General features: G+C 57.2%; 2 protein-coding genes across 3 annotated transcripts; one reads left to right on the top strand and one right to left on the bottom strand.

The window, feature by feature from the left end:
• Positions 1 to 1,100: 1,100 nt before the first annotated feature.
• Positions 1,101 to 15,248, bottom strand: RIPPLY1 (ripply transcriptional repressor 1). 2 transcript variants are annotated; one of them, XM_061598771.1, is made up of 5 exons: positions 15,046 to 15,248; positions 5,075 to 5,241; positions 4,566 to 4,641; positions 3,186 to 3,232; positions 1,101 to 2,689 (listed from the first exon to the last, which is right to left on the bottom strand). In XM_061598771.1, the coding sequence occupies exons 2-5, from the start codon at positions 5,158 to 5,160 to the stop codon at positions 2,452 to 2,454; spliced, it is 447 nt and encodes a 148-aa protein (XP_061454755.1). In that variant the 5' UTR covers positions 5,161 to 5,241; positions 15,046 to 15,248; the 3' UTR covers positions 1,101 to 2,451. The 2 variants fall into 2 exon arrangements, with proteins under 2 accessions (XP_061454755.1, XP_061454754.1); XM_061598770.1 differs by lacking the exon at positions 15,046 to 15,248 and having other exon boundaries at positions 5,075 to 5,467.
• Positions 9,030 to 10,894, top strand: CLDN2 (claudin 2). Its single transcript, XM_061598410.1, has one exon. It carries the CDS (start codon positions 9,154 to 9,156, stop codon positions 9,844 to 9,846), a length of 693 nt encoding a protein of 230 aa, XP_061454394.1. The 5' UTR covers positions 9,030 to 9,153; the 3' UTR covers positions 9,847 to 10,894.
• Positions 15,249 to 15,396: the final 148 nt, after the last annotated feature.

The raw sequence follows: 15,396 nt of genomic DNA, 5'->3' as shown, positions 1-15,396 counted from the left end.
GTCTGGAAAATGGCAAGGGGTGGCTGGGGGGGGGTTAAAATGGGCGTCGTTCTGCCGCAAGATCTTCTGGGGGTTGTAGTCCAGGGGTAATGTTCCGCTCTTGGCTGCGTCCGTTCTCGGGGCTTCCGTCAAAGCAAACACCTGGAGGATGCGTAACAGCTGGCTGGGGGTAGCCGAGCGCTTGCTTTACATGCAGAAGGTCCCCCCTCCGACCCAGTCCTGGCACGACCTCGATCCCCAAACGGGCCTCTCTCCAGTAGGAACTGGCCGGCGGGGAACAGCTCCGGGGAGTTGCTGCTGCCACCCAGAGCAGAAGCCGCTAAGGTGTAGGCAGGCTACCGCCTGCCGGCCAGAGTGAGCCACTCCTTCCTGTGTGCACCGGGCTGGCCCGGCCTCCCGTCCCCGGGAAAGGGCAAGAGCTGCTTTCTGGCCGCTCAGCAGCAACTTGCACCCCTTCCTGGCCGGAATAATCGCACGCAGAGCTCCCCAGACACGCCACTGGCTGCGGCCCCTGGAGCTCCCCAAGGACCGGCGCGGCCCAGCTCCGGATCGAGCTTTCACCGCGGAGGGGTCAGCGCGCCTTGGCTACCTCGGCACTGGCCTTGCGGGGGGGGGGAATCGGCTCCACCATATATTGGGATGTGGGGACAGGGACCTGCGCTGCTGCCAATGAGGGGCGACGTGGCCAGTGTGAGGGTTTTTTTTGGGGGGAGGACTTTTTTTAAAAAATGCCTTTCTGCTGTATCGCAGCCAGTCAGACCCCCCCCCCGGGCTGAGCGTGAGGGTACCCTGGGTAAAGCGGCCATTCCGTTAGCATAGCTTGGGGGTCGCATACGGCGAGCATAGGATCGCCGCTGTCTGTCCACGGACCGGTGGTGAATTTGCTCACCCAAGGGCCGTCCAAACAAGCTCGCCCGCCACTGCTTAACCGATGGCAGTTTGAAGTCTTCCCTTTATCAGAAACGAGCGGCTCGGCGACCTTTTGGCAGAAGGCATCGAGCCCCCCTCCCCGCGCTGAAAGTTATCTTCTGCGCGGGGAGCGGGGAAGCGCCCCCATTTTGCTCCCGGGAAACCCAACAGAATCATGCCGACACACATCATGCAAATACGCTGGCTTTATTCCTGGCTATCGGGCCGCTTTTGAACAGTTCCGGAAAACACCCCTCCCCCCCAGAGATACACCCGCAAGGGGCTCCTGGTGCCGCAGCTCGACTGCCGTCGGGGCGGGGGCGGGGGCGTGGATTCGCAGCAGATCTGCCCTGAGTGGCGAGGAGGCGCGCCCACCCTCTGCGCCCAGAGCGGCTCTTCCTCCAGGAGGCCCGGCCAGGGTTCCCTCCCGGCCTCTTCTGCTGCAAGGGCTCTTGGGTGGCTGGACAGGCTTCCCGCTGCCCGAGGCCGGGAAGCGCCGCTGGCGAGGCTGGTCCGCTGCTCCAGATAACCCCAGAACATAGCCTGTCGAGGGAGTGCTGTGGACTGTGAGGAACGGCTGCTGGGAGGCCAGAGCGGCCGTAGGGCGCTGGTTTCCCGCCCCGGATTCCAGGTCGCACGCTTTGCCCGGCTGAACATGGCTAGGGGACGGGGCGCTCCGAGCAGGAGGCGCACGTCAGGCACAGACCCCCAAAGCCCGTCTGCCCCGTCCCCTTGCGCCTCGTGCGTAAGCTAAAGGCGAAAAGGGGGTTGGAGATGTGGCTTGCCAAGGGCCCCTTAGTTGATTTCCACGCGGACGGAGCTGGCTGTTATAGGCCCGGGCAACTGGGGGAGGGGAGGTTTCTATGCCAGGCAAGAGATGAAGGGGCCGCGCCAGCCCACCCGTAACAGGGTTTTTAGTGAAGAGGCGACATGCTGACTTCAGCCACCCGAGGGCGCCATTGTAGCATTTTTGACACGAGAACGCCAAGGTATTCTGACCCTGCGGAAAATAGGGGCGGGCGGGCAGTCACCCCTTCACTAGCAGAGGGCTCTCTCGTGTGCTTAGAAAAGTTCACTCTCAGGGCTAGGGCCTGGATGGGGGTTGCTGTTGACTGGTGTCCACCCAAATGCACACACCAAAACAATAAGCCTGCAGAACCCTTCGCTGTCAGCCCGGGGAAACTGCGTCCTTATCCCAGCCCCGTCCTCATGATGCAGAATGGCGGAGACAGGCCTTGACAGGCTGGACCCCTTAGGGATCGGGGTGAGTCGTCCTCGCCCAGCCCTGGCGGCAAACGGCCCCAGCAGGCAGGCTGGCTGCAGTCTCTGGAGGGGTTCTCTTGGCCAAGAGTCTTGCTCTCTTGCTCTGGGGTCCCAACACCAGGACACCCCCGCGCCCACATCACACCCAGCCAGAGTGCCGCCCTGGCGCAGGGCCTTTGTGCCAGGCCTAACACCCTCCCCCAGCATGCCAGCTCCTCCTCGGGGCATCAGGTGCCAGCCTAGGGCAGGTGAAGGGAGATGCTCTGAGCACAGCTCAGGTCAGTGGGTGGGGGGGAGGAGGCCCCTAGGCAGAGTCTGTGAGGGGAGCTGGCCTCTCCAGGGAAGGCCAGCGCCTGCCTCAGGCAAAGGAGCCGCTCCCTCCTCCTCCTCCTCCTCCTCCTCGTCTTCCTCAGAGTCCTCGTAGAGGTTGATGGTTGCTTGCACTGGAAAGTTCTCCAGCAGCTTCTCTCCCTCTGCGTAGAGGTAGTCAAAGGACCTGGATTTGGGCCAGCAGAGTCTGCGGCAAGGAGAGAAGAAGAAGAAGAAGAGAAGTGAGTTGAGCTGAGCAGGGATGCCACTGGGCACTAAAAGGGCTCTGGCAGGCAATGCAGGTGTGTGTGAAATGTGCGTCAAAGGCTAAGAATGCACCTCAGGGAACTAGAGAGGGCAGGTGGCTGGGGTCTCCCCCACATTGCACTTTGCAGTGCACCTGCTGCCCAGAAAGAAGGAAAAGGTTTGGGGAAAGTGGGCAGGAGACAGTGGGTCCTGCTGCAAAAGACCCCAGCCTCAGGCCACCTGGGCCAGCCCACAGCAAGACCCCCAGAGCTGAGACAGCAACCACTTCCGTGTCCTGTTGGGAGGAGACAGAGAACACCCAACTGGGGGGGGTAGATTTGGTTGGGTGCTGGAGGCAGTAACAGTGAATGACAGGAAGTCAGGGGAATCCGAGCCCCCCCCCACACACACACACGGGTCATCACAAAGAGAGTCTCCATGGTTAGCGGCACACCCACCTGACCGGGTGCCGGAAGTCCTGGAGCTCCTTGCTGGTCCCACAGCCCTGAGGAGGAGGAGGAAGAGGAAGCATCTGAGTGGAGCCAGCATTTCCATCCCTGATGAAGAGACGAAGCGTGCCGGCCCCACTGTGAGCCTAGTCACAGGCTGAGACGGGCTGTTCCCCACCAGCTGAGAAGGCTGCATGGAGCACGGCTTGGCTTACTTGGGCCCACAGGCAGCCAACCAGGAATGCCCCAGCCACACAGCCAAGCCAAGTCACGGGAGCTGCAGTGAATCAGCTGTGCACAACATCAGTTGCATTCTAACAATACAGTAACTGTACGCCTCTTCGAGAGTTTCAGGATTAAGCGGTGTATAAATCTTTCTAAACAAACAACTTTGGGAAGGGTTGATGGCCCAGCATCCTCCTCCCTAAAAAGAGACCTTGGGGGTTGGGGGGGGGGAGCAGCAGCTCTTTGCAAAAATTCCAGCTCCAGAATTTGAGAAAACAGGCTGTTGGCTAAAGCCTGCGGGAGAAGTAGGGAGCAGAACCCCCTACAAATCCCTATTACGTCAATAAGAAAATGACCCATGGCGGTGAGCCTGTTTCTTAATACAGTAGTGGGAAATGCCTGCTGGTTCCCATCGAGGGCTGCTGTCTGGGCATGCTCTCCAGCCTGAAGGCCACTCTTGTTCTCCCCCCACCCCTGGGCTCAGGTCAGATTCCCACTCCCAGCTCTGCTGGTGTTCAGTCACCTTCATCGGGTCTTCAATTAAGGCAAACTGTCCCAGAGAGAGACTGGACTTGTGAAACTGGGACCTCAGCTGCTCCACCCCCACCCCCCAAAAGACTCCATCTTCCACTCTGTCACTGGGGGTGCCAATGGCACTAAACAGAAGGCATCACTCCTTCCAGGCTACCTGCCTGGGCCGCCCCCTCGGTCCGGAGGACTGAGAGACCGCTGGGGAAGCTCCTGCTCCCAGAGGGGGCTCCACTTGGCAGATCGGCGCCTGGGCTCTAGCTAGCCCCCAGCCCTTGGCACAAAATCCCACCAACCCCTTGAGGAATGCCGGCAGCTTCATCAGGGAACAGCCACAGCCACAACCGGCCTTTGAGGTTCCACAGAGGGAGAAAAGCTGCCCACCTGCTGCCAACTCCTGAAGGGGAGGGCAGCAATCAAGGGCCCTGCCAGTTTCACCCCACAGCTGGGCCAGGCCTGCTTGCAGAAACCACCCTGGGGCCAGTCTGGATATGCGGTGGTTGGCTCTGGCGCAGTTGCCCCGCTTGGCCCTTTTGTGGCAAGGGGCCTCCTCCAGCTGCGGGTGGGAGCCCCTGGTGGCCCCCCACTAGCGCTCCCCTGTCTTTGGCTCCTGCCACGCGGGGGGAAAGGACTTACAGGGCTGGCGAGTCGCTTGACCTCCCTGGTGGCCTCCTGCAGGGTGGGCAGCCATGGCCTCCACAGCGCCAGGAGTCTGCAACAAAGGAGGAGCCATGAGGATTGGGATTGGGCCCCTGCAAGAAGCTCCACTTATTGCCCCATCCAGGCCCCAGCCGGAATCCTGGGCATCTGCACCCCCCAGCATAGCTGAGCCTCCTCCTGTCCGGCCGCTCAGGAAGGCCCAACAACAGGGGGCAGCAGCCAGGGGAGCCCCATGCCACCCCCCAGCCCAGCACCAACAGAAAGGAGGGAAGAAGACCACCCTGGTGCTTTGGACAGGTCTGCACACTGCTGAGGATGATCCGGAGGAATCGTGCCTTCCTCAGTGCCAGAAGGAAAACTCTTTCACACACACACCCCTTGGCTGGGCCAGCCCAGAGCTCCCCGTACCTTCCCCCCCCACCGTACCCCATTGCTGAAGGGAGCAAAATGTTTGAGGCTTGGTCTTTCTCCCTCCTCCTCCTCACCTTATTCCCCCTCCAGGCCTGGAGCCTTGGATGTGATTCTCCATCTCCACAGGCTGCTCTGGGCACCTCTGGGTAGCAGCTTCCATGGCTGTGCACCTTTCTTTGAGGGATCCTCTCTGACCCCTTTTGCCTCCTGGATGGCCTTTATAGTCCTCGCAGGAGCCTGCCTGGGGGGGAAGGGGGCAGCCTGAGCTGTGAAATGGGTCCCAGTTGAATCAACAGTGGGTCCATGGGGGGCTGAAGGACATTTGTCAGCTCCAGTGACAAAGGCAAACACAGGAGGGAAAGGTTAGGCACCATTTGTGAGAAAAACCCCAGGAGGCCGGGATGGGGAGAGAGCAGGAGGGGGAGGGAATGACGAGGGGCTCTTTCTAGCCAAAGCTGGGGGGAAGGAGGCAGTGGGCAAAGGAGCCATGCTAAATATTAGTGGGACAGTTTAGCTCCCCTTAGCAGGAGAAAGACACATGCATGGACAGCTCTTGCCAGCCAAGGCCAGAGGGCAGGTGGAGGGAACCTTTGGCCTTACAGATATTGCTGAACTACAACTCCCATCAGCCCAAGCAAACTTGGCCAATGGCCAGGAATGATGGGAGTTGTAATTCAGCAAAGTTTGGAGGGCCAAAGGTGCCCCTCACCTGGCACAGGTGAAGAGCCTGGCTGCAGGGTCATGCCAAAGGCCAGCATGAAGTCCAGCTTCATGTTCCGGCAGCAGCGCCAGGTAGCATCTCTCCCCAAGAGCAGGAGGGGAGTGCTGTTTTGTTATTATCAACAAAAATGTCACAACATAGCAAGCAAGCTCCAGAGGCCACCAGAATGTTGCACCTGTGCTGGGATGTGGGAGCAGAGGTGGGGCTGTGAGGTTTGCAGTAAAGAGACCCTGCACTTCAGAATTCACCCCCACGCCACTGGCAAGGGGAGGCACACATAGCCCTCACTGCCAACCCCGTTGCGTTCCACGGGCATCTTCGCTTGGCCACAAGGCAGACCCTTGTAACAATGACAAGCCCTTCAGTTTAGGGGCACCTTTTGTTAATCAGTGGGCCAATGGTGAACCTGGGGGGGCTCCAAGGGACCATTCCTTGCCGTGCTGCTCATTGGCTTGTGTGTTTTGCTTCAAACCTCTCTCTCACTTCATCATTGCTTCTACCTTCTAGGTGTTGTTGCACAAGCCATGGGTCACAGCGGCGGGGGGGTCAGATGTTGGGATCAAAATATATGAACCGATTAATAAATAAAGACAAGTCAAGCGGGAACACAATTAATTCAGGCTCCTCCACCATGGGGGAACAAATCCCCTTGCAGCCCAGTCAGCTGGGGAGGGCCGGAGGCAGAGCAGAAGAACCGAGACCGCAGTCAGCGAGCATCCACTGAAGGTACATCTCCCATGCGAATGGAGGTGCTCCCCAGTGCGCCTTTGCCACCCTTGCCCCACAAGGGCTTTTGTATAAGTGAAGAAAAGAGCCTCTCCTCCCCCTGAAGGTCCCAAATGCTGGCAGGGCCCAATTTGCCCCCCTCCCTTTGCAGGCTGTGCCTTCCCCCAGTTGCTTCTCATTTGGGACAGAAGTCTTGGAATAACAAACATCACAGAGGCCTGCAAAGAAGCTCTCAGACCTCATTGACCCAAAGCGCCCACAGAGAGCAGCAGTCTGGAAAGCCGTTCAGCCAGATCTTGTGCATGGAACCCGGATCTTGTGCATAGAGAGCAGATACCGTGCCACTGACCTTCCCCCACGGCCTTTCAAATTAGAGACCGCCTTCAATCATAACATTTTTTTAAAAACCTACAGCCACCCAAGTCTGAGAGACCCTGCCTGCCTAAGTTGCCACTTGGTAGCTGCATTCTGCACATGCTTAGAGGAACCCCCTTGCTTAGCAACACTTATAAATAAGTATAAATACAGAGCTGGAGCCATGGCGGAGGCTTCTCTGCCAACACTTCTTCCCCAGCTGTGGGAATGTCCGAGGAGCCTGAGCTGGGACCATCCCACATGCTGGCTGCCATCATCCAAGTTTGCAGTCTGTGCACAAATAAGTTTGGCAAAATGGGGAAACACAATGAGAGCAGGTAGGGCCACAGCCCCAAGGCGTCTCCTGCTGACCCCTTCTTTGCCGTGGTGGTTCAACAAATTCACAGGAGACAAGGCAGTCAGTGGCTACTACTAGCAATGACTGCTATATGCTGTCTTCATGATCAGAAGCACCACAGATACCAGTTGCTGGGGAACAACTGGGGAGTAGCTACAGGAGGAGGAGGAGGGCTGCTGTCCTCATGTCCTGCTTGTGGCCTTGCTATGGGGCATCTGGTTGGCCCTGTGGAAAACAGGACAGTGGCCTTCTAGACAAGCCTTCGGCTTTGCAGGGTTCTTCTTACCTACCACCATGCAAGTTCATTTTACTGTTGCTTGGCTGCCCTAAAAAAACAGTATAATTGCTCCAGAGTCCCACACAAATGCCGTCTCTCCAGTGGTACAATTCTTAGGGCTGCTGAATGAAAGGGCCAAACTAGACATAACAATAACTGGGCAAGTGCAGTTCCCTACGGTGCACATTTTCTGTTTTGTAACTCGTAGCTAAGGGGAAGCCTGAGCAGCCATGCAGTCAGAGCTGTTTTGCATGCAGGTGGTCCCAGGTTCAATCCCAAGCATCTCCAGTTTGGGCTGGGAAAGGCAGGGTCCTGCCTGTTGCTGGATAGCCAACCTGGTGCCCCCCAGATGTTTCAGACTAAAATTCCCATCATCCCTGACCAGTGAGCCATGCTGGCTGGAGCTGATGGAAGCTGTAGTCCAAAACATCTGGAAGACATCATCTTGGCCAGCCCCAAAATACCTCTCTCTCATTCTCTCCCTATGACAGTCTGGACAAAAATCTCCTCTCCAAAGTGGATACAGTAGGGCCCCACTTTACGGCATCCTGCTTTAAGGCGTTCCGCTGATGCAGCACCTTTCATTTTCAATTTTAAAGGGTTTTTTTCCCTTTTGCGATGTTTTGCGACGTTTTTGCATCATTTTTGCGCAACGCGGCCCATTAAAGTCAATGGGGTTCTGCTTCATGGCGTTTTCCGCTTTACAGTGGGGGTCCGGAATGGAACCCACCATATAAGCGGGGCCCTACTGTGTTTGCATTTTTAGAAAGTCTCCATTGGTGCCAAGTGGGAGATGCCACTGAAATGCAAACAGCACCTTTGGGGGGGGTGAAGCTGGCAGCAAAGGCCCCACTCATTCCCGGCAGTCAAGAAGCCACTCGGGCTTTCCCTTGGCCATCTTTGTATAAGGGGAAATGTGTGCAATGGATGCCATGTGTAGTTTGGCCTGAAGTGGGAAAGGTCCGAATCCAAGCAGGAAATGTTGTGTCCTGTTAGTGAAATGGAGAGGTATGCTACTGGAAGCAATGTCAAAAAGGGCAACTTAGGTCAGATCCACACCAAACATTTAATGCACATGGCTTCCCCCAAAGAATCCTGGGAAATGTAGGTCTATGAAGGATGACCTACAGTTCCCAGGATTCTTTGGGGAAGTCAGGTATTTTAAATGTATGGTGCTGATGTGGCCTTAATGAGGGCAGCAATTCCTGGCAGGCTGGTTAGGACTTGCCCCTCTCCCCCCATCTCCAGCTGTTGTCAGAGGCTGACCCAGGGGTCTGGGGCCAAGTGGAGTGGGGGAGGGCAGAAGGGTGGTTCTGGGGTCCTCCACATCACCCAGCCCCCCCCCTTGTCTCATCCTTTGCATCACTGACTGTTCAAAGAATTGGGACCTCCCTCTTTGCCCCATTTATAATTGATAATTATTTATTATTATTGGTGTTTTTTCTTACTTTTCAAAACGTAATTTCTACAGATAAGAGAGCTCAAAAGGGCAGCTGGCATTTCTCAGAAGCCCCAGTCAATCATTAACCCAGTAGGGTTCCCCCCCTCCCTCCCTCCCTCCCTGTCTCCTAGATATCCTTTTCTCCCACTCACTCCAACCCACACAAGCACCAGCAGGCAAGGACCTGGGCAGGACACCAGCCCCAGCAGGGAGACGAAAGAGGAAGCACCCGATGCGAGTCGCTCCTCTGAGGGCCAGGCAGGCAAGGAAGAGAAGATGGTCTCTGTTGGCCTCCAGCTGGTGGGCTATGTCCTTGGGCTCCTTGGCTTGCTGTGTGCCTCCATAGCCACCCTCCTGCCCAGCTGGAGGACCAGCTCCTACATTGGCTCCAGCATCATCACAGCCGCCGGCTTCTCCAAGGGGCTCTGGATGGAGTGTGCCACCCAGAGCACGGGCATCACCCAGTGCGACATCTACAACTCCCTGCTCAGCCTCCCCAGCAACCTGCAAGCGGCCCAGGCGATGATGGCCTCCTCCATGGCTGTGTCCTTGCTGGCCGCCATCGTCTGCGTGGTGGGGATGAGGTGCACCGTCTTCTTGCAGGGCTCCCCAGCCAAGGACAAGGTGGCCGTGGTGGGCGGGGTGGCCTTCGTCTTGGGGGGGCTGCTCTGCTTCATCCCTGTGGCATGGAACATCCACACAGTGCTCCGTGACTTTTACAACCCCCTTATCCCTGAGAGCCTGAAGTTTGAGATCGGGGAAGCCATGTACTTGGGGGTCCTCTCCTCCCTGGTCTCACTCATTGGGGGCTTCATCCTCTGTGCCTCCTGCCCACCCCGAGACCCTCACGCCACTTACTACAGTCCTTACCATTCTCGAAAGGTGGCAGGCAGGAGTCCAGCAGCACCAGCCTCCTCTCCAAAGACAAAGAGCGAATTCAATTCTTACAACCTGACTGGCTACGTGTAAGAGGGCCACTGTGTTGCACACCTCCCCATGGGCACCTGGACAATGACCTGCTGCCCTCTGCTCACGGAGGGACTGGACAGGCAAGCAGGCATATGCCTCTGCTTATCCTCCCCACGCTTGCTCTTTTGCCCTCAGCACCGCTGGCTACTCAAATCCCCAGTTCTCCCAAACGCACCAGGGGCACCTCTCATGTGGGCATAGCTGCAGCCTCTTCCAGGGCCTCAGAACGGAATCTTCTCTGGAGAAAGCCTCTCTGTGTCCAGAAGGACCAAGCAAGGTGCCTGCAGGTGGCGTCTCCAAGGCATCTTCCAGTGCTCAGCATGAAGCAATCAGGGGCAGGGAGATGACACTGCCCCAAAACTCAGTAGCCATTGTCCTAACAAGCGTGGCCCTGCTGTGGTGGCCCTGCACATCCCTGACAGAAACCGCTGAGCGGAGGACACTGAATGTGAGGAAAGCCTGGCAGGTCGGTGGGAGGGCTGTGAACCAGGGCTGATGCTGGGCAGGCCGCCTGTGGCGCCACTTGCTGGAACTTGGGGGTGGGGGAGGAAAACGATGTGTCTCCTGGACCTGCATGGCTGCTGGCTTCAGCCGAGGCCCATGAACAAGGGGTGCTTCACCCACCAGGACGGATGGCGTAACAGAAAACCAAACACCAGCTCACGTGGTGCGGGTGGCCGAGGCTGCGACTCCTCTAATGGAGCTTTGCAGCACTCGGCAGATGTTGCCAGGCTGTGGTCAGAGCAGACTGTCCAGGGGTGTGTGGAGGGGGCTTCCTCATTGGCATGTGTCTGTAATTTTATTGTATTTTATGTTAACCGCCCAGAGAGCTATTACTAGTTGGGCGGTATATAAGTTTAATAAATAAATAAATAAATAAAATAAAGCCGTGCACAGGGTGCTCAGAGCAAGCACTTTGCTGGATCTTCCTGTACCCATTTTAGGCCCCTGCCTATGAAGAGCTGTGCCTCTTGGCCGTGAATGGGGGGGGGGGACACACTGGCCTTGGCAGACGGAACAGTTCCATAATAAAGGACCTGACAGAAGACAGACTGACTGGGTGCTTCTGATTTGCTGCAGTAAAGGTACCAGTCCTCATGGCTGGGCCAACATCCTTGTCTGTGGGCTTCAAAGGGGGCTTGATGGCAGCACCAGCAGCATGCTGAACTGTCCAGGGCAGAGCTGGGAGGAGGGGGCAAGCGCCAGAACACAAAGGAGGCCCAGGGGCAGAGTACAGAACTGAACCCACCAACACAATCAGAGCCCAATTCTATTGGAATTCCTGACGAATGGCTAAGGATGCAAGGGTGGCAGGCAGCTCAGAACTCATGGCATTCCTCATTTGGTACAGGGAGGAGTGAAGGGGGAGTTCCAGTTTTTCACTGCTGTTCACAGAATCATAGAATAAGAGTTTGAAGGGTCCCATAAGGTCATTGAGTCCAACCCCCTGCCCAGTGCAGGAATCCAACTTAAAGCCTACCCAACAGGTGCCTGTCTAGCTCCATCCTGAAGGCCTCCACTGTTGGAGAGCCCACCACCTCCCTAGGTCATTGGTTCCATAGTCATTCTGCCTAACCGTTAGGAAATTTATCCTGATGTTGTGCCAAAATCTGGCTTCCTGGAACTTGACTTGAAGAGTGCAATCACCTCTTCTCTCGGGGCTAAACATGCCCAGTTCTTTCACTCTCTTCTCTGTTGGTGATCCATTTATCCCAAGCAGGAAAAAATTGCAAGAAAACAGGATGGAAGGCACAGAAGCTTTGGAGGGGGCGGAGGGTAGCGATTATGGGGCAGGGAGTGTGCTGTGGTGGTTGCAAAGAGAGTCAGCTGGAGCGATCTAGCTCGTCTAAGGAACACCCTGCTAACAGGAGCAGGGACAGCAGCACCGTCCCTGCTGGGGAAAGGTCAGTCCCCATAATCTGGAACACCTTGTGCTTATGAAGAAGGTGGGACACCCTGACACTCTTGTGAATATGGGCTGGGTGTGAGGGAGGACATACAACTCAAGTTGGGAACATCCCACACTGCTGCCCAGGAAACGAAACTGCCCAAACATTCCCAGAGGAGACAGAACTGGACCCCGGTGCAGGGACCCTGAAGAGATGCCTGTTCCAGGGAGTGTGCACTATCCTGGAGGAGGGGGGGAACAGGGAGTCAAGGGGGCAGAGGAGAGCTAGGCCTACAGTGTGCCGACTGTGAAGGGGCAGCACAGAAGGGGGTCGCTGGGGCTTCTGCTGGGGCTGCAGCATTGCGGCTGAAGTAGCCCACCTGGGCAACAAGGGCCAAGAATCCAGAGGAGGATGGATGCTGAACCCCACACACAATCAGGAAGGGGAGGACCACAGCTGTATTCCAGCTGAAGCTCCTTGGAAGAAAGGTGGGATATAAATGTGTTGATAAACAAACTGAGCCTACCAGGCAGAGCTGTGGGTAGATACTGGAGGGTCCCTGGGCAATAAGTGGCCAGAGAGAGCTCTGCCTTCCATTTGCTCCTGAGCACCCTGGCAAGACCTCCCGGCAACACATGGATCCCCAGGAGGAGGAGAAGGAGGCGCAAGGCACATTGCAGCCGTTGTAGATCCAGCAGAACTTAAGAACGGCCTCACTGGGCCAGGCCGAGAGGGGTCCCTCCTAGAGCTGAGCTGGAACTTCTCAGAATATGCTTGTCCGAGAACCTTTTTCATTTTCTCACTTTTTCCTCTAGAAAAGGATGGTCACACTTTGCAGAGATTTCTTTCTTCTTTTTGTGGTGGTGGTAGCAGCCCCCACCCTCACCTCCACCCCCACCCCGATGCCCTGGAATGATGCCAGGCTTGGGGCAGCCAGACTTCAAGGACTGCAGCTGTGCAGCCTCCCCCCCCCCCGCCAAGAAATTGCTGGAGAATTTCTCCTTCCCCTTGGAGAAATTCAGCTAAATTGTTTCCCCACCTGCAAAATTTCTCTGCTCCCAGACAGGGTGGAGAATTTCCAGGTTTCCATTTGCACACCGTTCTAAGTCTAGCCAGGCAGATGCTACTGGGGACCTCGCAAGCAGGGTGTTGATGCCATCCCTCCAGCTGTAAATACTGACAGGTACACAGCCCTGGAACAGAGAAGCTCCATTTTGCTCTTGTGGCCCTCAACAACAACCTCCTATAACAGAGCACATGCCTCAGTATCCCTGGAGCCTCTAGTCAGTGGCAGTGGCTCACAGCACCACCAGAAGTGGCTCAGCCCTCCTGTTGCACATGACCGGGCAGCATCTGCCAACTGGAAGTACAGCCAGAGGAGAGCGTTTGGGGTGAGCTGGCGAGGCCATCCATCACAGAGGCATGACACTGGGTGGGAAGGGAACCAACTGCAGGGGGAATGGGGGTTGCAACAGCTGCCCTGCACTGGCTGCAAACGGCAGGCATCCTCCCTGCTAGGCTCCAGCACAGGCTGGCAGTGCGGAGCCTCCAGCAGCTCAGGCTGCCCACCCAGCTGCCCGTTTGCAATGCCACTCCTCTCCCACAGCTTCCTAACAGCCGGCAGAAGCCACTGGCAGGGCTTAGAGAGCAGTTTTGAAAGATTCCCAGCCATAAACTCATTTAGATTAACGCAAGAGAAGGGAGCATCAAGTGCACTGCTGTGACTCCAGGGTTCACCTTGCCAGCCCTGTTTACCTGTCCACCCACCCGCACATGCCCCAGATAACAGGATGACTCATGCATCCTCCTCCATCTCCTCCTCCGCTCTAGGGGGAATGGAGGCCAAGGCACTCGAGCCCCACAGGGGAGAGGGGCATGTGCCTCCAAGGGGAGAGCCTTCACCCCCCCCATCGACCGGTGCAGGACTGCGGGACACACTCGTGGTTTGGGAAAGGGAGAAAGGGGAGAGGCAGCTGGAGAGGTAGCTCTCCAGGGAAGGACTGGCGGCTGACCTACTGCCCTTGCCTTTATGTCTTGTGTTTCAACCCCAACTTTCATCTGTGGAGGTGAGGATCCTTCCCCCATGAGGGAGGGGAGGCAGAAAAGGAATGGGGCTCCCATAACCACCCCATCAGCTCCACGGTAAAGCGGGGACTTGAACTCACTTCTCCTGACAGTCCCACTCTCTCGCCACTTGCACCACAGGGCTTCATGGCCCAAGCTGCCTCCCAGCTGACTGGGGCAGAAAAGGCAGCCCCTGAGATGCTCTTCCAAAGCAAGAAGCGGGCAGGAGGGCATTCCCCTCTCTCACACTTGCAGAGGGCTGGCCCTGCCATCAGGCAGAATGAGGCAGCTGCCTCAGGCAGCAGCAGGTACTGAGCGCTGAGGAGCAGGCACAGCAGTGGGCACCACTCCTACCTGCCCTGCGTCCTCTAAGCTGGCCTGGAGCCTTCACGGGCCCCTCCTGTTGCCTAGGCAGAAGCAAGACTCAGCAGCCAGAGCAATGGCCCATCTAGCTCAGTGCTGTCCACTCTGACTGGGAGCGGCTCTGCAGGATCTCAGGCAGGGGACCTTGCAAGCCCTGCGGGGACTGACCCTCGGGACCTTCCGTCAGGCCAAGCAGGCGCTCTGCCACCAAGCAACAGCCTGGCGTGATTTTCTGCTTGGAACAACCAATGTGGCTTGCAGAGCAAAAGGAATAGCAATCCAATATAAAACCTGTCAAGGCTAAAGGAACAGAACTCCAAAAGGCAGGGCCTGTGGTACAGAGGCCCCTTCCGCTCTGAGCTGGGCTCTGTTCCAGCCAGGAAGATGACCCCACAAAGCAACAGCATCACTTCTGCTTGGCAATGGTAGGTGCATGCACTAGCATGGCAGGGTCCTGGGTCACAGTCAGGATTGGTCCCAGCCCCAGGCATACAAAGGGCAAGCACCGGGAAAGGCTGGGCTGTTTGGCCCTCCCTCGGACACAGAGGCCCCCTCTGGCCTGCTGCAGCTGCCTTGGGGCCAGGCTGGCATGGTGCACAAGGAGGCCGCACCCGCCAAGGATGCACCTCCTCAGAGCCGCTTGCAGGCGGGGAAAGGGACGTTGCCACTGTGCCCCCACCCCTCCACTTTGGGCAAGGGCCAGCGTCGGCCTCCAGAGATTTTCTGCTGGCAAAGCGCCGCAGGAGCCAAATATTAGTCATGCCCAAAGGGAACAGGATGGTGCCGCCGAGCAAGGCTGTGATCAGCGAGGTGGAAGGGCAGAGAACATTGTGTGGGAGGTGGGGGACAGGCTGTGGCAGGTGACCTGGCCAAATGAACCCACCTGTGCTGCTGCTCAACTGAGATCATCCGTTTTGATCTCCTCTCTCTGCCATCCTCCGGCTCGTTCCCCACCAAGGCCCTTCAGACTAGGCCAGCTGGGAAGGTCTGGAACACTGCCTCTCCAGGGTCTCTCCCCACCCCGAGCAAGTTCTGCAGAGGGGCAGGCTCCCATAGCTGATCCATCCCTCCTGCTGCTGTGGCAGCCTGACCACTAGAGGCCTCAAGGAGCCAAGAGAACCCCCCCCCCCCGCACACACTTGTTCTTGTCACTTCCCCAGTGTCAGGAAGGGCAAAATCTGCCTCTCTGGGTAAGCACAGCTCCACTTTGATCCCTGTGCCCGTTATCACAGAA

This window comes from Rhineura floridana, chromosome 16 (genome assembly GCF_030035675.1).
Source record: "Rhineura floridana isolate rRhiFlo1 chromosome 16, rRhiFlo1.hap2, whole genome shotgun sequence".
Taxonomy (NCBI): domain Eukaryota; kingdom Metazoa; phylum Chordata; class Lepidosauria; order Squamata; family Rhineuridae; genus Rhineura; species Rhineura floridana.
Note: the sequence above shows the minus strand (reverse complement) of the source record. Positions and strands in the feature narration are given on the sequence as shown.